The 20055-nt window shown below is 42.0% G+C and overlaps 1 protein-coding gene across 1 annotated transcript in view; it reads left to right on the forward strand.

The window, feature by feature from the left end:
- LOC134210843 (uncharacterized) overlaps window positions 1–20055 on the forward strand; it is a 441718-nt gene that overhangs the window by 13863 nt on the left and 407800 nt on the right. Inside the window, exon 2 of the mRNA XM_062687193.1 lies at window positions 199–1991. Coding sequence (XP_062543177.1) covers window positions 199–1991 — 1793 coding nt within the window. The remainder of the gene's footprint in view (window positions 1–198; window positions 1992–20055) is intronic.

Here is a 20055-nt window from a genome sequence, read left to right on the forward strand (position 1 = left end):
GTCAAGCAGACAAGCACGAAAACAAACTTCACTTTATTCGCAAAGTAGTAAATCATGCGGCAGCAGCCGAAGAACTCTACCTCATGCTCCACCGGCTTCCAATGTTCATATGTATCTACAAACAAGTTTTTTTTCGTCCATTTCTCCGAAGATTGAGCTTGTTTAATTTGCTATTTTGTTTTGTTCTCCTTTTTGCAGGTTTATCCCATTACACCGGCCGTGCATGTTGGTGCTGCTGGTGGTGGTGTTGCCTACCTGAGCCACCCGAGCAACATAAGACATCAACAACCGTCGAGCATGTCTTCGTCGTCCTCTGCCGCATCAGGTTACGGCCTGTCCAACGATGGAAACAACAATTCCAGCAACGTGACCGAAAGCGACTACCACTATGACAATAATAACAGTCTGTGCAGAATTTCCGCAATGCTTAAGCCAGTCATGCGCAGCACCAGCTCACACAGCGGCAACGTCGGAGACCTACATTCGTCAAAAGATCAACAGCGACCGCAGCATAGCAGCATAGAGAATGCAACTGGTTCATGTTCCGCCATCACCGGCGGTGCGGCGACGAATGAATCCTATGTTGGATGCAGTTCGGATGAACGTCCAAAGCGGAATGGGCAAAGCATAAGTCCGTTTAACGGCTACCACCACGTCCACATGGCGGGTGGCTGTGAGGGTGAAGCAGCTGACGATGAACGCTGCGATGGAAGGGACTGCCGAGCGGCCGCGACTGGATTCGATCGTGATGCGTTTAGTAGTGTGCGGATAGTGAACGGAGAAACATACGCGTGCGGTGATCTTTTCGCGTCGGAACGTCGTTTGTTCGCTGCGACCGAGCGACAGACGATCGAGCGGGTTTCTAGTTCTAGTGATAACAACAGTGCCCCCAATAGCAACACTCGCGGATCAAGTTGGACCTTGGATAATTTGCGTGGGATTGGTCGCAGCGTTCGGGATCGGTTCGTCGAAATCATGCGGCTGAACGTGCCAGCGGCCCCCGAGGGCAGCCGGACCAGTGTTTACATTCCGTCCTCCGAAGCGACGGCCTTGGTTACGGATAGTGCAATGTCTCACGGCGAGGGTGGACCTCGACCTACCTTAACCATTCAAGTGAATTGTGTCGATACTAATAATGAGGTGCAGAATGATGTTGTAAATAATGTTTCATCTGGAGTGAGCATCGTGAATTGCTATCGAGAAACGCCCAGAAATTCAGTCGAATGTTTCAGTGATAAAGATAGTGCAGAAGCTGCTATGGAAGGTCAATTCTACTCCAGTGATGTTAACAGTGCTAGTTTGAATCCTACGGTTGTCGATAAAAATCATGTAAATATCAGTGCAAATGCAGAGCAAATGGTTCATGTTTCTAACACAGTAGTGCAAGGTGGTTCCAACGATCCCAATCTGATCGAGCATAGTTATGACAAGAAGAGTAGTGCTGCCCATCAAACTTCCCCACAGCTAACGGATATAGACCGGATCGAACCGGCCAACAATCGTACCTACACTTCAACGGAAGCCCAAACGGATGATCCTCCGATTCCGATCGGTCACGAAGTGGTGCCCCCTTACGTTCATCAGAGTCCGATGATGCCGCCACCGCTACTCCTTTCGCCCCCGCCAGGATCGGAGTTCAGTACCCGTGAGCATCGCCGTCGCGAGCGTCGTGAGCGGCGTCAGGCGCGCAACCGGATGCAACATGTGCACCCGATGGACCAACCGCCACCGCCGCCGTCAACCATGCTCAGACCGCCGCCACCTCCGCCAACCATGCTCAGACCGCCGCCGATCGAAATCATTCCGGACATACTGCACAGCCATCTGCCGCCGCCGTACACGACCCTGCCGATGGGGGCCACGGTGCTGCCGGCACCGGCCGCAATCTTGCCAGCCGTGGTCCACCCGGCAGTGGCCGTCCATCAGCGGGCTGCGGGGCCGGTCGGTGCGGAGGACTGCCGATACTCGTTCCCGATCCCGATTATGAGAAGGTAAGGTTTGGATGGAAAGTATTCGCATTCCTGAATGATTATTAAATATTAATACATTGATTAAGCGTTATAAACAAGATGTTTTACCAATGAGGTAGTTTTCATGCTCACTGTACTGGTATGAGAAAATATAATTCAACGAATCGCAGGAAATCAACGCTCCCTCTCCAGAGGTGAGCCAGCCTAGGGCTGCAAGCCTCTTTAATAAAGAAATAAAAAAAACAGGAAATCAACGGCAGTTCGTCTACTTTAGAGAACTGCATGATTACGTAGTTTGGCAGTTCACAGAGCTTGTTTACAGGGACTTAGTCTCTAGAGCAGTTTCCATTGTTTTGCGATTTATTAAGGGTATTGATATCTTCTGTGCTTGATTTATGGAAGGAATCATTTTGAAATTATTTTGAATTCGATCGATTTTAATTCTCACACCCTGTAAACAAGAACTGTGAACTATCTAATAAGTAAGGTTAGTCAAGATTTTGCATTGGTCTAAGCTTTCATTTTTGCTCTGAAAGCCTTTTCACACGGAAAGTAATTGGGAAACCTTTTTCCTCTCAAAAATATTTGTCTAAGAGATCTCTTGCCTTTGATAGGTTTTAAAGGCATAACATCTGGTTGGTAAAATTAACATCAGTGCAGCAAGGTATTCAATATAGAAGGTTAAGATGCCTTTTCGATTAAAGACATTCCTGCTTTTTTATATATTTTTTCTCTGATTGGTTTTTCTAATGGAAGCTTTTTCGTCGTAATATGTTTTTCATCTGATAGACATTTCAATAAGCAATACTCAAAACTTCATTCCAAACGTATTTTCTTCTACAGACGTTCCATCTTAGTCTGGCTTCCATTTTGAAAAAAAAACAGCTTTTAGTGCAAAATTCTTCTAGAATGACAAAGCGCTAAACAGTTATTTGTTTTTTTAAAAGGCTTTTCTAGTTCTGTTTTGAAGATCTTTTTCTTTTGTTTACAGAATTGTTAAGACCCATGAATAGAAGTATTCTGCGAAAAAATGTTTGTTGTCGAACAAGGCATCAAAGGTGAAAGGTTTTTGATAAGGAGAAACGACAAAGCCTTTTGTTTCTTTCGCCGCGACAGCATTGTTACTCCAACAAGCTTTCTTTCGTAATGGTATTAGATTTGAAGAAGCTCATTCCATTAGAAGAAAAAAAAAAGCTTTCTACTGAATTTAGGAAACTCTTCTCACTATGAAGTTCCATCAGTAGTGGGAAGCTCTTTCCACTAGACTGTTTTCAAAATTATACATTTTATGTGAAAAGAATTTGTTCTTAAGCAAAATAACGAAAAATACCTTATTGGTTTTATCAACTTCTACAACTTCTCATAAGACGAGTTGAGTACTACTGCATTTAATTCTACCACGTTGTAATCTTTTCAGATACGTATTTCAACCTCAACGGTAAGGCCCTCCAACAGTTGAGATCGAGATGCAGTTGAGGCCAAAATACGTATCAGAAAATATTACAACGTAGTGGAACGAAATGGAATAGTAATTAACTCGTTTCATGACAGGTGAAGACATTCCACTAAAAGAGTCATTTTCTAAGCTTCTACAACTAGAATCTACTCTGATTAAAATATTCTGCCAATTATTTCGTTTTGTTCTGTTTGTGTCAATGTTTCCCCGGCTGGATCTTTTCACCAACTCAATCAAGATACAAGATAGAATTATTCCTATTCCATAACGTGTTTAGAATCTTCGACCTTAACAGTAAGGCTAAAACACAGAATTGTTTGATTTTGTTTTAAAATCGAATGGATAAACTCGTCAAACAAATACCAAACCTTCTGATTCCCCTGATTTGCTGCTTTTTGGCTTTAATTTTTTGACGATTTTTTTCCATACCGCAAACGTTCTCTGTATCGGTTTTCTTTAATTGGGGGCTCGTTAAATGGGGGGAAACCCAAAAGAACTCTGTTCGAAAGTCTAGAAGGGTTTTCACCGGAATCCTTTTGAGCTTCAAATCGGAATACGTTTGTGCTTCCGAACGAAATTGTTCGAGCTTCCTAATGGAATCCCTTTGGGTTTTCCTAATGGAGTTCTTTTGGGCTTCTGAACGGAATTATTTTAGGCTTTATACAATTCCATCGGAATCTTTTTGGGATTTCGAACGGAGTCTTTTTGAATTTTCGAACGGAATTATTTTGGCCTTCCAAACGAAGATTTTTGGGCTTCCAAACGGAATTCCTTTTTTAAAGCTTTCGAACGGAGATTTTTGGACTTTCGAATGGAATCCTTTTGCACTTCTGAACAGAATTTTTTTTGGGCTTCCAGATGGAATTCTTTTTGATTTTCGAACAGAATCTTTTCGGTCATTTGAACGGTATCCAATCTTATCTTTTTAGTCTTTCCAACGGAATCCTGCCAGGCCGCTAAATTTTCCGAACGAAATTCTTTTGGACCTCCAAACGAATTCATTTTGGCTTTCTGAATGGAATTTTTTGGGCTTCCAAACCTTTTGTCCTGTACAACGGGATACTTTTGCGCTTCCGAACAGAAACATTTTGGGCTATCGAACGTAATCCTTGTGAGTTACCGAAAGAAATCCTTTTGGGCTTCCAACAACATTCTTTAGGCTGAATGGAATCCTTTTGTATTTCCGAACAAAATCAATTTAGCTACCGAACGGAATTATTCTTGGCTTTCGAACAAAATCCTTTTGAACTTTAGGTAGGAATCGTTTCGGGCTTCCGAATGAAATTATGTTGAGCTTCCAAACGGAATCTTTTTAGACTACCGAATGGAATCATTTTAGGCTTCCGACTGGAATTAATTTAGACTATACTACGGAATCTTTTTGGCCTTTCGAAAGTAATTCTTTAAGGTTACCGTATGAAATCTTTTTGGGCTTCCGAACGGAATCTTATTGTGCTTTCAAACAAAATCCTTTCAGACTTCCGAACGGAATCTTTTTGGGCTATCGAACGGAATCCTTGCGATATTACAAATGGAATCTTTTTGCACTACCTTTCAGATTTTCGATTGGAAACTTTTTGCACTTTTGAACGGAATTCTATTGGGCTTCCGAATGAACTTCCGAGTGGAAATATGTTGCGCTTCCGAACGAAGTGAATTTTTGGATTTCTTTTGGATTTTCCAACAGAATTATTTTGGGCTGTAAAAGGTTTACATTTTCGAGCGGAATAGTTTGGACCCCCGGACGGAATCCTTGTTGGCTTTCAAACGGAATCTTTTTGGTATATTCGAACGGAATCCTTTTGGGCATGCGAATAGAATCCTTTTGCACTTCAGTGTGGAATCCTTTTGGTATTCCGAGCGGATTTTTTTTCACTTTCGAACGATATCAATTCGGGTTTTCGAACGGAATGGGATTCCGAATTGAATCCTTTCGCACTATCGTACGAATTATCGAACTATCTTTTTGACTTTCGAGCGGATTGTTATTTGGCATCCGAATGTAATCCTTTTGCACTTTCGAACGGAATCTTTTTGGCCTTTCTAACGGCTTACGAATGTAATCCTTCTGAACTGAATCTTTTTGCGCTTTCGAACAGAGTTCTTTTGGGCTTTTGAAAACCTTTTGCACTTCCAAGCGGACACATTTTGCGCTTCCGAACTGAACTTTTGGGGCTTGGGCTTCCGAATAGAATCCTTTTGCATTTCCGAACGGAATCATTTTGGGCTACCGAATGGAATAACCCAAACGGAATTCATTTGGACTTTCGAACGAAATCTTTTTGGGCTTTCCGCAGAATTCTTTTTGGGCTTTCCGACGTAATTCTTTTGGGCTTCCAAACGAAATCATGTTGGGCTTCCGAAACGAGTCTTTTTTGGCTACCGAGCTGAATCATTTTTGGCTTTCCAACGAAATTCTTTTGGACTTTAGGTCGGAATCTTTTCGGACTTCCGAATAAAATTATGTTGGGCTTCCGAACAGAATCTTTTTAGACTACCGAATGCAATCATTTTAGGCTTCCGTCCGGAATTATTTTGGACTATACTATGGAACCTTTTAGCACCGAATGATATCCTTTTGGGCTTCCGAACAGAATCATTGTGGTCATCCGAGGGGAATCTTTTTTGTGTTTTCAAACGAAGTTCTGTTTGGCTTGCGAACGGATTCTTTTTGGGCTATCGAACGGAATCCTTGTGATATAACAAATGGAATCTTTTTGCACTTCCTTTCAGATTTTCGATCGGAATCTTTTTGCGCTTTTGAACGGAATTCTTTTAGGCTTCCGAACGAAATCCTTTTGCACTTTCGAGCGGAAATATGTTGCGCTTCCGAACGAAGTTATTTGGGATTTTCCAACAGAATTCTTTTGGCCTTCCGAATAGAATCCCTAAACATTTCCGAACGGAATAGTTTTGGACCCCCGAACGGTATCCTTCTTGACTTTCGAACGGAATCTTTTCGGGCTTTCGAACGGAATCCTTTTGGGTTTCCAAATAAAATCCTTTTGGGCTTCCGAATACAATCCTTCTGCGCTTCCGTATGGAATCTTTTTGGTCTTCCGAGCGGAATCTTTTTCACTTTCGAACGATATCATTTTGGACTTTCGAACGGAATCGTTCTGGGCTCCCGAACGTTATCCTTTTGTACTTTCGAGAGGAATTATTTTGGGCTACCAAATGAAATCATTTTGGGCTTCCAAACGGAATTCATTTGGACTTTCGAACGGAATCTTTTTGGACTTTCCGACGTAATCCTTTTGGGCTTCCAAACGAAATCCTGTTGGGCATCCGAAACAAGTCTTTTTTGGCTACTGAACGGAATTATTTTGGGCTACCGAACAGTTTCTACGAAGAACAGAACGAAGTCCTTTTGAGCTTCCGAACAAAATCCTTGTGCACTTCCCCACGGAATCATTTTGGGCTTCCGAACGGAGTACTTTTCAAAGGAATCTTTCTAGGCTTCCAAGCGAAATCCTGTCGAGATTTCGAACGGAATCTGTGCTTCCTAATGGAGATATTTTGGAATTCCGGACAAAATTCCTTCTTCTGAACGAACTCTTTTTGGGCTTTCAATTGACATCCTTGGAACTACCGATCGAAATAATTTTGGGCTTCCGAAAGGAATTCTTTTGAAATCCTTTTACGCTTCGGAACGGAATCATTGCGAGCATTCGAAAAGGTATTTTTGGGATTTCGAACGGAATTTTTTTTGGGCTTCCGAATAAAATCCTGTTGCACTTCTGAGTGGAATCGTTTTGGGCTTTCCAACGGAATTCTTTTGGGTTTTTAAACGAAATTCTGTTGGGCTCACAAACGGTATCTTTATGGACATTCCAACAGCTCTTTTGGGATTTCAAATGGAATCCTTTTACGCTTCTGAACGGAACACTTATGAGATTCTTTTCGGAATCTTTTTGAAATTTCGAACGGAATCCTTTTGGCCTTCCGCATGGAATCCTTTTGAACTTCCAAGCGGAGTCATTGTGGGCTGAATCAATTTGGGCTGTCCAACGGAATCCTTTTGGATTCCAAACGAAATTCTGTTGGGCTCCCGAATGGAATCTTTATGGACTTTTCAACGGAATTCTTTTGTGAACTCCAAATGGAATCCTTTTATGCTTCCGAACGAAACCTTTGTGAGCTTCCTACCGGAACCTTTTTAGGATTTCGAACGGAATCTTTTTGGGTTTTCGAACGGAATTCTTTTGAACTTCCGAGCGCAATCATTTTGGGCCACCGAGCTGAATCATTTTAGGCTTTCCAACGGAATTCTTTTGGGATTCTGAACGAAATTCTGTTGGACTCCTGAACGGAATCTTTTTGGACTTTTCAACGGAATTCTTTTGAGATTCCATATGGAATTTTTTTACGCTTCTGAACGGAAACCTTGTGAGCTTCATACCTGAATCTTTTTTGGGCTTTCGAACGGAATCTTTTTGGGTTTTCGAACGGAATTCTTTTGAACTTCCGAGCGCAATCATTATGGGCCACCGAGCTGAATCAATTTGGGCTTTCCAATCGAATCCTTTTGGTATTCTAAACGAAATTCTGTTGGACTCCTGAAGAAAATCTTTTTGGACTTTTCAACGGAATTCTTTTGGGATTCGAAACGGAACCCTTGTGAGCTTTCTACTGGAATCTTTTTAGCATTTAGAACGGAATCTTTTTCGGTTTCCGAATGGAATTCTTTTGCACTTACGAGCAGAATCATTTTGGGTTACCGAGCTGAATCATTTTGAACTTTCCAACGGAATTCTTTTGGGATTCCAAAGGAAATTCTGTTGTGATCTCGAACGGAATCTTTTTGGATTTTTCAACGGAATTCTTTTGTGAATTCCAAATGAAATCCTTTTACGCTTCTGAACGGAATCTTTGTGAGCTTCCTATCGGAATCTTTTTAGGATTTCGAACAGAATCCTTTTGGCCTTCCGAATGAAATCCTTTTCCACTTCCGAGCGCAATCATTTTGGGCCACCGAGCTGAATCATTTTGGGCTTTCCAACGGAATTCTTTTGGGATTCTAAACGAAATTCTGTTGGACTCCCGAACGGAATCTTTTTGGACTTTTCAACGGAATTCTTTTGGGATTCGAAATGGAATCCTTCTACGCTTCTAAACGGAACCCTTGTGAGCTTTCTACTGGAATCTTTTTAGCATTTAGAACGGAATCCTTTTCGGTTTCCGAATGGAATTCTTTTGCACTTACGAGCAGAATCATTTTGGGTTACCGAGCTGAATCATTTTGGGCTTTCCAACGGAATTCTTTTGGGATTCCAAACGAAATTCTGTTGTGCTCTCGAACGGAATCTTTTTGGACTTTTCAACGGAATTCTTTTGTGAATTCCAAATGGAATCCTTTTACGCTTCTGAACGGAACCCTTGTGAGCTTCATACCGGAATCTTTTTTGGGCGTTCGAACGAATTTTTTTTGGGTTTTCGAACGGAATTCTTTTGCACTTCCGAGCGGAATTATTTTTGAATAATTTTTTGAATTGTTTTGGACTTTCTAACGGAACTCTTTTGGGATTTCAAACGAAATTCTGTTTGACTCTTAATGGAATCTTTTGGGCTTTCGAACGGAATTTTGGTGCACTTTTGAACGGAATCTTTTGAGGCTTTCGAACGAAAGTCTTTTGGGTTTTCGAATAGATTTTTTTGGCTTCCGACCGTATTCATTTTGGGTTTGCGAATTGAATCCTCGTGAGCTTCCGAACGGAATCCTTTTGGGCTTTCTAACAGAATATTCTCGGCCATTCGGACGAAATCTTTATGGGCTTTTCAACAGAATCTTCTCGGGCTTCCGAATGGAAACCTTTAGCAATTTTAAACGAAATCGTTTTGTGCTACAGATCGGAATGTTTTTGAACTTCCGAGCGGAATTCTTTTGGACTTGCGAATAGAATCTTTTTGGGCTTCCGAATGGAATCATTGTGGCTTTTCGCATCCTTTTGGGTATCCAAACGGCATTCTTTTCGATTTTCGAACAGAATCATTTTGGGCTTCTGATCGGAATTCTCTTGAACTTTCGAACAGAATCTTTTTAGGCTTCCGCGTGGAATGATTTTGGACTTCCGAATAAAATCTCTTTGGGCTTTCCATCGCAATGCTTCAGGACTTTCAAACGAAATTTTGTAGGGCTTCCGAACAGAACCTTTTTGGACTTCTCAACGGAATTCTTTTGGAATTACAAATGGAATCCTTTTACGTTTCTGAACGGAATCCTTTTGAGCTTCCGAGCGAAATCTTTTTGGGATTTCGAGCTGAATAATTTTGGGCTTTCGAAAAACGAAATGAAATTCTGTTGGGCTCTCGAATGGAATCTTTTGGGTTTTCAAGGGGAATCTTTTTGCACTTTCAAACGGAACCTTTTTAGGCCTTCGAACGGATTTTTTTAGGATCCTAACAGATTTCTTTTGGGTTTTCGAATTGAATCCTCGTGGGCTTCCAAACGGACTCTAACAGAATATTATTGAACATTCGAACGAAATCTTGTTGGGCTTCCGCACGGAATATTTATGGGCCTTACAACAGAATCGTTTCGGGATTCCGAATGGAATCATGGAAATGGAATGAATTCATTTGTTTTTAGACTTCCTAGCGAAATTTTTTTGGACTTGCGAACGGAATCTTTTTGGGCTTCCGAACGGAATTCTTTAAGATTTTTGAACGGAATCTTCTTGGGACTTCGAACGGAATCATTTTGGGCTACCAATCGGAATCATTTTGGGTTTTCCAATTGAATCATATTGGGCCCTCAAATAGAATCTTTTTGCGCTTCCAAGCGGAATCATTTTGGGCTTCTGAACAAAACCTTTTTGAGGTTTCCAACGGAATTCTTTTTCACGCTTCTGAACGGAATCCTTTTGAGCTTCCGAGTGGAATCTTTTTGGGATTTAGAAAGGAATCCTTTTGGCTTTCAAACGAAATTTTGTGTGGATCCCGAACGAATCATTTTGAACGGAGTTTTTTTTTGGGATTCTAAATGAAATCCTGTTGTGCTTTTGAACGGAACACTTTTAAGCTTCCGAAAATAATCTTTTCGTGATTTCGAACGGAAACATTTTGGGTTTCCGAATGGGATCATTTTGCACTTCCGAGGGGAATCATTTTGGGCTTTCAAACGGAATTCTTTTGAACGGAATCTTTTGAATGGAATCACTTTGTGCTATAGATCGGAATGTTTTTGGGCCTCCGATCGGAATTCTTTTGGACTTTCGAACGGAATCTTTTCGGTTTTCCGAACGGAATCATTTAGGCTTTTTGAACGGAATTCTTTCGAGCTTCCAAATGCAATCCTTTCGCACTTCTGATAAGAATTATTCTGATCTTCCGAAACTAGTCTTCTTTTGGATACCGAACAGAATCATTTTGGGCTTCCGAACGATTCCTTTTTGGGCTTTCGAACGGAATTTTTTTGGGATTCCAAACGAAATTCTGTTGGGCTCTAGAATGGAATTTTTTGAGCTTTTGAACGGAATCTTGTTGCTTTTCGAACGGAATTTTTTAAGGCTTTCGAACGGAATTCTTTTGGGTTTTCAGATTTTTTTTTTAGCTTCCGACTGGATTAATTTTGGGTTTGCGAATTGAATCCTCGTGGGCTTTCGAACGGAATCCTTTTGGACTTTCTAACAGAATACTCTTGACATTCGAACAAAATCATATTGGGCTTCCAACAGAATCATTTCGTGCTTCCGAATGGAATCCTTTAACAATATTAAATGGAATCATTTTGTGAGATCGGCATTTTTTTGACTTTCCAGCGGAATTTTTTTTGGACTTGCGAACGGAACAATTTTGGCTTTTCGAACGGAATTCTTTCGAGCTTCCCAATGAAAACCTTTAGCACCTCCGATCGGAATTCTTGTGGACTTCCGAATAGAATTCTTTTAGATTATTGAACGGAATCTTCTTGGGCTTTGAAACGGAATCATTCTAGGCTACCAATCGGAATCATTTTGGGGTTCCGAACTGAAACATATTGGACCCTCAAATAGAATCCTTTTGCGCTTCCGAGGGGAATCATGAATGCAATCCGTTTACGCTTTTGAACGGAACCCTTTTGAGCTTCCGAATAGAATCTTTTTGAGATTTCAAATGGAATTCTCTTGGGATTTTAAACAAAATGTTGTGTGGCTTCCGAACGGAATCTTTTTGAACAGAATTCTATTGGGATTCCAAATGGGATCCTGTTATGTTTCTGTACGGAACCTTCTGAGCTTCTGAAAGGAATCTTTTTGGGATTTCGAACGGAATCATTTTGCACTTCATTTCAGGTTTTCTAACGAAATTGTTTTGGGCTATCAAACGGAATTCTTTTTGGCATGCAAACAAATTTCTGTTGGAATCTCTAATGGATTTTTTTGGGCTTTCGAACGGAATTATTATGGACTTCCTAACAGTTTTTTTGGAATCCTCGTGGGCTTCCGGACGGAATCCTTTTGGGTTTTTTAACAGAATACTTTCGGGTATTCGAACGTAATCCTGTTGGGCTTCCGTACGTAATCTTCATGAGCTTTTCAACAGAATTGTATCGGGCTTCCGAATGGAGTCCTTTAGCAATTTCAAAAGGAATCACTTTGCTCAATAGATCGGAATGTTTTCGGGCTTCCTAGAGGAATTCTTTTGGATTTTCGAACGGAATCTTTTCGGGTCTCCGAACGGAATCATTTTGTCCTTTTGAACGGAATTCTTTCGAGCTTCCGAATGTTATCCTTCTGCACTTCTGATCGGAATTCTTTCGGGCTTCCCAAACGAGTCTTCTTTTGGATACTGAACAGAATCATTTTGGGCTTCCGAACGGTTTCTTTTAAAATAAAAAATCCCCCAAGTATTTACAACTCCAAAAATTTAGCGACAATAAAATAAGGCCACCCATCAGTTCATTGAAAAATTCCTATCCGTTAGTTTTCATTCTACAATATTTGGTTGTATAACCTTTGTTGGCGATAACTTTTCAGGCTCTGCGTGGCATTGACTCAATCAGGCTTCGGCAAGTTGTGACAGGAATAGCATACCATGCTTCCTGAATACGGCTCCACAATACCTCCTTATTTTTTAGATTTTACAGAATTGATTGCATTCTTAGCTATCTGCTTTAGGTTTTCGATCGGATTAAGTTCGGGAGACTGCACCGACCACTGCATAACATCCACAAACCATTTAACCGAACGTTTTTAACAGTTCGTGCAATATGTTAAGATTTGCTATCGATTTTTAATGCACAAGCAGCTTCCCTTCGTCGTGCTCAAAACGTTTGTTTTTGGTACAATAAAATGACTTGATTCTTTTGTCATGAGTTTGGGTTGTTTTGTCCATCGCTGTATGCGCATATGAATAATAAGCCCAGAATTATTTATTCATGAATGGTTACTCTGGAAAATCAATCTGCAATCTTTTGCAATCTGTAATCTTTTGAACATTAATTTAATCGCCGAAATTTGCTTTACTCTCCTTGTCTACTAAATGGTCTTCCCAAAATTACCTCAATGTATTCGATGAACTGAAATAGAAGATTCAGTTATGCTCAAGTCCTCACTCCCCCTATTCCAAATATCACCAATAACAGTGCCAAGCTAAAACAGCGAGCCCACGAACAAGGCCTTCTTCAACAAGCGCCCATCAAGTTCCGGATAATGCTCAGCAGATGATGTTCCCATCCGCATCTCGCCTAACACTAATAGACAGCAATGTGCCGAGGCATAATGAGAAACACGACCTAAACCTGGTAAATGGATGTGTGAAGAATGCTTTCCGGATTCGAGTACGGTGTGGGGGGAGTCTGAAAGATATCGCAAGCCGCAATCAATGTTAGACTCGAGCAGACGGAACGCTAGACGACGACGACGATGACGACGAGCGACGTAGGAAGCCACGCGAGTGGAAAATTGGATCGAATTCTGAGAGGATGCTTTTCAACATGATTGAATCTCAAAGGAGAAGGAACACTGCTCCTGCACTATGGCTCATCTAGATGTAGATTAGTTCTCGGAACGAGCGTTCCGATGCTGAGGATCAGAGGATTTTTTTCCTGCCCATCGATTGGATTGAAATTTCGGGCGTCTGTCTACGGCAGGGCGTTCATTGCACTGTGCTGCTTCGAAGATTTGTTATTGACAAGAGTGAGGGGTGAAATGCGAGGTAACGACAGCCATAGACACAAACAGAGAGAAAACTAAGTGAGTGTTACTGCTGCTAGTTGCGGGCATCAGTCGAGGGTCGGACCGAACTATCGAACTGCGTGCTGTCGTAGTTTCGACTCTGAGCAGCAACCAAAGAGACGAGGGCGAAAAAGTGTGAAAAATAGACGGCAGATAATCAATTGAGTGTGTGTGCTGGAGGGATGCCACGCAGCGCTGCCGGGAGGGGAAGGGCTAATGAACTTCGAAGGTATCATTAATCTTGGTGGAATGGATTTTCGGGTTTTTGGAGAAGGATGAGGGTTTTTATTTTCTTTTCCTTCTGGAGGATTTCATTTTGAGCAATGACGAAGATTTTGAATGATTTCGTACCGGATGCTTGCTGTTCGACGATGAAGGTGGTGGAGGTTTCGTAACGAATCGAACAAAATTTGTAGCTCATTAGGAAGATGCTCTGATTTTAGTGGTCAAGGGGCAAATCGTGGTCGGCAACTCAGGGAGGAATCATTAATTTGGTAATTAAATAATTGACTATATGTTATCAACGAAATTTTAAATAAATAGTTTTTTTTCATATTTATAACTTCTTTTTTCTCGAAAATTTTCAAAAAATTGCTTGTAGAAATTTAAAAGACTTCCCCGTGGATATCCAAAAGAATGTTTAATGGGAAGTCGAAAGATTTTTTGGTTGAAATCCTAAGGATTTTTCCGTGAAAATTCGAAATTATTTCTCGTCATAATTTGTAAGGATCTCTCGAGGAGATTCGGAATAGTTTCAACTAGAAACTAAAAAAAATCTAGTTGAAATTTGAAAGAACTTCCCACTGAAGTTCGGAAGAATTCTTGAAAAATATTGAAATTTTGAACGATTTTACATGTAAATTATGAAAAGTTTTCTGTCAAAATCACAAAAAATTGCTATGGAAATTAAAATGAATTTTCCGTCAAAAATCCATTTCCAATCCAATCCATTATCCATGAAATTTCCAACGAATTTTCCGTGGAAATCGGTTCTCCTTTTTAATTTAATATGTTGGTCCTGATATCTTTTTCCAATTCCAACTTATGTGCATCATTTCCCATCTCCTTATTTCATTCTCCATAAGGAACAGATTTCCTGCATGAACTGTCGTAAAACGATTTTTCTTCATAGTCACGTTTGTTCGTTAACCTCCAGAACGAAGTTCAATAGACTTCGAACGAGTATCGTCAGCCGGCACCAATAGGTTGGAACGTACACGAACTCAACAAATATTTGGAAATTTAATACCAAATTAAGAAAAGGATCGCATCATCGAGTCGGGTAAGGGTGAACTAATGGCTGATTCGTTTAGTTCTTTCCATGTTCGCACTCGCCCTATCTAAGCTCCCTCGCTATAGGAGAAGCAACATCTTGCCGCCGCCGCGCCGTCGTCGTTCGTCAATCGTTCTCGCATATTCATTCCAGAGCTCAAAACCATAAAGCGAGGGCGAACGGCAAGTCTCTTCCCTCCACGGTACGAAGAACGGTACGGATGGCTATCAAAGTGTCATTCGAACGCTCTGTGGCGTCTACCGACCAAGTAGCAGCACCGTTTCGGTCGAGCTCGAGGTTAGCAGAAGGAGGAAATTATGCCAGCGCGCGCGTCGTTCTCTAAACTGTCGGAAAGATCATTATCCGAACTTTGGCGCGTTGCTTGGTCTGGTGGCAAGGCAATTTCCCTGGCCGTCCTCACTCACTCACTCACGCTGAACTCAATTTGTTCCACGCAGCGGTAATCCTTCAGTCACCCTCGATAAATTTTCCTGGCGACTCAATTTCCTTTATTTTTGGAACACATATTTTCCGATCTATTTCAGGCCCTCCAGTCAGCCAGCGGAAACCGGGCTACGTTCCTTCGCTTCCCTTGACACATTTTTCCATGCGGTAGGATGATTTTGCTCGCAGCCGAGCTGTTTTGGACGCGTGCTCTCCGGGGATTACGTGGAGGATGTTCTGGGTAGTTTGTTTTCATGGCAAATGAAAAATACATTAGGGTGTTTACATTTATCAGTCCTGTAAATCCAGTATGGGTGAATTACGTCCTCAAAAGTGAGACATTGATACCTCGCAGCTTGACATTTTTCCAACTTAATTATTTTTCTTCATATTGTACGCAAATTACAAATAACAAGCTCCATAAATCTTTCTTTTTAAATTATTAATTAACTTTGTTCTGGTCGTAACACTTGAACAGACTCAGTAAACCCTTCACCGCTCAAAGCGCCATAAATCGTAACAAATCACGAAAGTAAAACTGAACCCCCCCGGCGAACCTATTCCAACGACCTTTGTGTCTGATGCAACATTAACTTTCCGGTAATTTCTGCAGTTCGTCCATCAGTGAAAGCCTTTCCCCCAGCGGGCAATTTAGTGTGAGCTTCCCGGTTCGCTTTTAAACGAGTTTAAAATCGACCGCCATCACGTGCCCGCTCGCTGCTGCTGCCTTCTACGGCCCAGCCAGCATGGGAGCCCGCTTCCAAATTGAAGTTCAAATTAGTTTCACCTAACCGGTTCAATGCCATTTCCAATTTCCTACTGCAGTGTTTTGTACCAGCTCGGTGCTTACCATTGGTTGGCCGTCGTTATGTTACCTGATCATGCTGGGGGTGCACCAGCTGGGTGCGCATTTTTCTGGCGAATGACCTTCCCCGCTTCACTCGCCCTGTGTCGTCAGTGCCAGTGCGGTCGCGGTGTCATTCTGCAGCTTTTAAGACCCCTCTGCGATTGGAGTGCCGTTGTTAACCATGTCCGTTCAATCGGTTTTCCCCAGTTTGTAAAGCAATCGTCCCCCGGGTCGGGAACCGTGTTGGGTTGAGGGACGGGAGAGCGTCCTCTAGCAGTGGGTGCATCAACATCCGGCTTCGAAATATTGTAGGCACCACGGACGGGAAAAAGTGATGGCGAAATAGCGAAAAACCACGCAAATGACGCTGATGATATTTCACGACAACCGGGAACTGCGACGATGCCAATCGCGATTCATTTATTCAACCGACCGACCAACAACCGCCGACGATGACGATGGATGTGAATGTTGTTTTGTATTTTTCTTTCCTATTAAAGTTGATCTTTCTCCGAACGTGGGGCCAGGGATGCCAAACATACAAACGGGGTTGTATTCATGCAGATATTGAATCGTGCTATCAGAGCTCGTACTAATTCAATATAAACGTAGTACAAAAGACGTTGGGCTTTGGGTCTTCATCAGTTAGCCTTGTGAGCAAAGGCATAGGATTGCCAATTCGGAGATGGCGAGTTCGATTCTCGGTCCGGTCTAGGATGTTTTCGAGTGGCAAACATTCTTGACTTCCTGGGCGTAGTGTACAATTGCACTTGCCACACATGATACATACTCATGCAATGGCGGGCATAGAAAGCCTTCATTTAATAACTGAGGAAATGCTGAAAAGCCGACACACAAACACATACCGACATTTTTGCTCAGTGTATCGTGCTGAGTCAATCCTCCTAATGTTCGCTTTTTGAGTCATCAAAATCCGTACACTTAAGCACACCAGTATATGAAAAAGTCTCTACAAAATTGGAATCGAATGCAAATGAAACGTTTTTCATTGATACAGATGCACGAAGGCGTCTACTTTTGAAGTGTTCAACATTTACACAACTACGAGAAACATGATAAAATAAATGAATAAATTATATTGAGCGTCTTAGTCTACGTATTTCGTTTTTACTTGAAAACTTCTTCAGTGTTTTGTTATCGACTAAAATAATGAATTAAATCAACACCTCCTAAATCACAATCTGTCCTCCGTGGACGGATTTCGAATCAAAGGATCAAAATCCGTACAGCGGTACCCCTCCTTTCGTCTTATACCGACCAGACGTGTTCTCTTAAAGAAGGCGTAATCTCTCCTTTCGCCTTATACATACCTCTTTCAAAGAAGACATTATCAACTTCTTTCGCCTTATACCGGGCAGAAACATCAATTTTAAGAATTCTCCCTTCGCCTCATACCGGGCAGACACGTTTTTTTAATGAAAGGCATTATCAACTCCCTTCGCCTTATACCGGGCAGACGCGTTCTTTTTAACAAGTCATTTTCAATTTCTTTCGCCTTATACCGGGCAGACGCGTTTTTTTTAACAAGACGTTATCAATTCATTTCGCCTTATACCGGACAGATGCATCCATTTAAAGAAGGCGTTACTCCTCCTTTCGCCTTATACCGGGCAGACGCATGCATTTGAAAAGGTTAATAACTTTCCCTTTGGCTTTATACCGGGCAGATGCGTTAATTCATAAAGGGATTATTTCTTTTCTTTTCTTTATACCGAGCAATCGTATCCATTTCAAGAAGGCATTCTTTCCTCACTTTGCCCTATATTGACCGGATTCGGTCATTCAAAGAAAGCATTAGCTTCTTTCACTGCTTTGAATTCAAATCCAACAGAGTTTAGACCGGATTGCAGTAATTAGGCAGAATTCAGTAAACATTTCAATGATAATTATTTCAACTGACTTCGGCCAAATGGCATTCCGCGGGCTGACTTTCGGTGAAAAGGTACATTCCGCGAAATGTTTTTCGGAAGAAAGGTGTATTCCGCGAAATGTGTTTCGGAGATTTGATACATTCCGCGGGATGTCGTACCGCGAAAAAAAATTCCGCGAAATGTTTTTCGGCGAAATAGTATACAACCCATAGAGACTGATGCCCCCTGAAAGTAAAGTTTTTTTTGCATCCAGAAGCTACTGTAAAAATATCAGCCCGATCCGTCAAGTCTAAGTGGGTGCTAAACGAGCATGAAGTTTATAAGGGAAAAAACGACTAAATATATACCTTTCGACCGAATGCCATTTGGCCGAAGGCCACCAGGCCGAAAGTTGTTCGGCCGAATATATCATTTGGCCGAACAGACCATTAGGCCGAAAGTCATTTGACTGAAAGGGTCATTCGGCCGAAAAAGTCATTTGGTGAATTTAGGACATTTGACCGAATAGGTCATTTGAAAAGTGAGATATAGGGTGTGAAAAGTGAGACGTTTCACTTCTCACTACTTATATCCCACTTCTCGCTGTGAAAAGTGAGTTATGTGAAGTGAGAAGTGAGACGTGTCTCTACTCACTTCTCACTTCTCATTTTTCACAGTGAGAAATGAGAAATTATCAGAGCGAAGTGGAACGTCCCAATTCTCATTCCTTATTTCTCACTTCTCACTGTAAAAATTGAGAAGCGCGAAGTGAGTAGTGAGACTTCTCACTCACTTTTTACAGCGAGAAGAGAGAAATGAGGAGTGAGAAGTGACACGTCTCACTACTCATTTCTCATTTCTCACTGTAAAAAGTGCGTAGTGCGAATTGAGAAGTGAGACGTCTCCCTACTCACTTTTTACAATGAAAAGTGAGAAATGAGGAGTGACAAGTGAGACGTCTCACAGTGAAAAGTGAGAAATGAGGAGTGAGAAGTGAGACATCTCATTTCTCACTCCTATTTTCTTACTTTTCACTGTAAAAGGTGCGAAGCGCGTAGTGAGTAGTGAGACATCTCACTTTTCACTCCTCATTTCTCACTTTTCAAATGACATGTTGGGTAAAATGTCCTAGTCGGCTAAATGTCCTATTCGGCCAAATGACCAATTCGGCCAAATGTCCTATTCGGCCAAATGTACTATTCGGCCGGATGACCCTTTAGGCCAGCGGTTCTCAACCTTTTTCTTGAGAGGCACCCCTTGGAGCTTTTGCATTAATTGAGGTACCCCCTATTTTTCCATGAATGAAAATAAACGTAACTTATAAGAAATATGGAAAAATAGACCTTAAAACTAGCGGTATATATGGCTCTCCATGAAGTCGGCTCAAATTTTCATTATTCCGTGAAACTTCCCAATTAGTTTAGACATCTACTTGTAGGAAAGGAAGGTTCCGAACCACTTGAAAGGAGGCCTTTTAAAAGGAGACTTAGGAGCTGCTTGGAAAAAGGCTTCCGAGAAACGTAGAAGGAAGGTAACAGCTTCCTACAGCATTTTTATGTCTATTGAGGGCTTTCGGGCCTCTTGAAAGGAGGCTTTCGGGCCTCTTGAAAGGAGGCTTCCGGGCCTCTTGAAAGGAGGCTTCCGGGCCTCTTGAAAGGAGGCTTCCGGGCCTCTTGAAAGGAGGCTTCCGGACCTCTTGAAAGGAGGCTTCCGGGCCTCTTGGAAGGAGGCTTCCGGGCCTCTTGGAAGGAGGCTTCCGGGCCTCTTGGAAGGAGGCTTCCTGGCCTCTTGAAAGGAGGCTTCCGGACCTCTTGAAAGGAGGCTTCCGGGCCTCTTGAAAGGAGGCCTCCGAGCCTCTTGAAAGGAGGCTTCCGGGCCTCTTGAAAGGAGGCTTCCGGGCCTCTTGAAAGGAGGCTTCCGGGCCTCTTGAAAGGAGGCTTCCGGGCCTCTTGAAAGGAGGCTTCCGGGCCTCTTGAAAGGAGGCTTGAAAGGAGGCTTCCGGGCCTCTTGAAAGGAGGCTTCCGGGCCTCTTGAAAG

Source organism: Armigeres subalbatus, chromosome 2 (assembly GCF_024139115.2).
Source record: "Armigeres subalbatus isolate Guangzhou_Male chromosome 2, GZ_Asu_2, whole genome shotgun sequence".
Classification (NCBI taxonomy): domain Eukaryota; kingdom Metazoa; phylum Arthropoda; class Insecta; order Diptera; family Culicidae; genus Armigeres; species Armigeres subalbatus.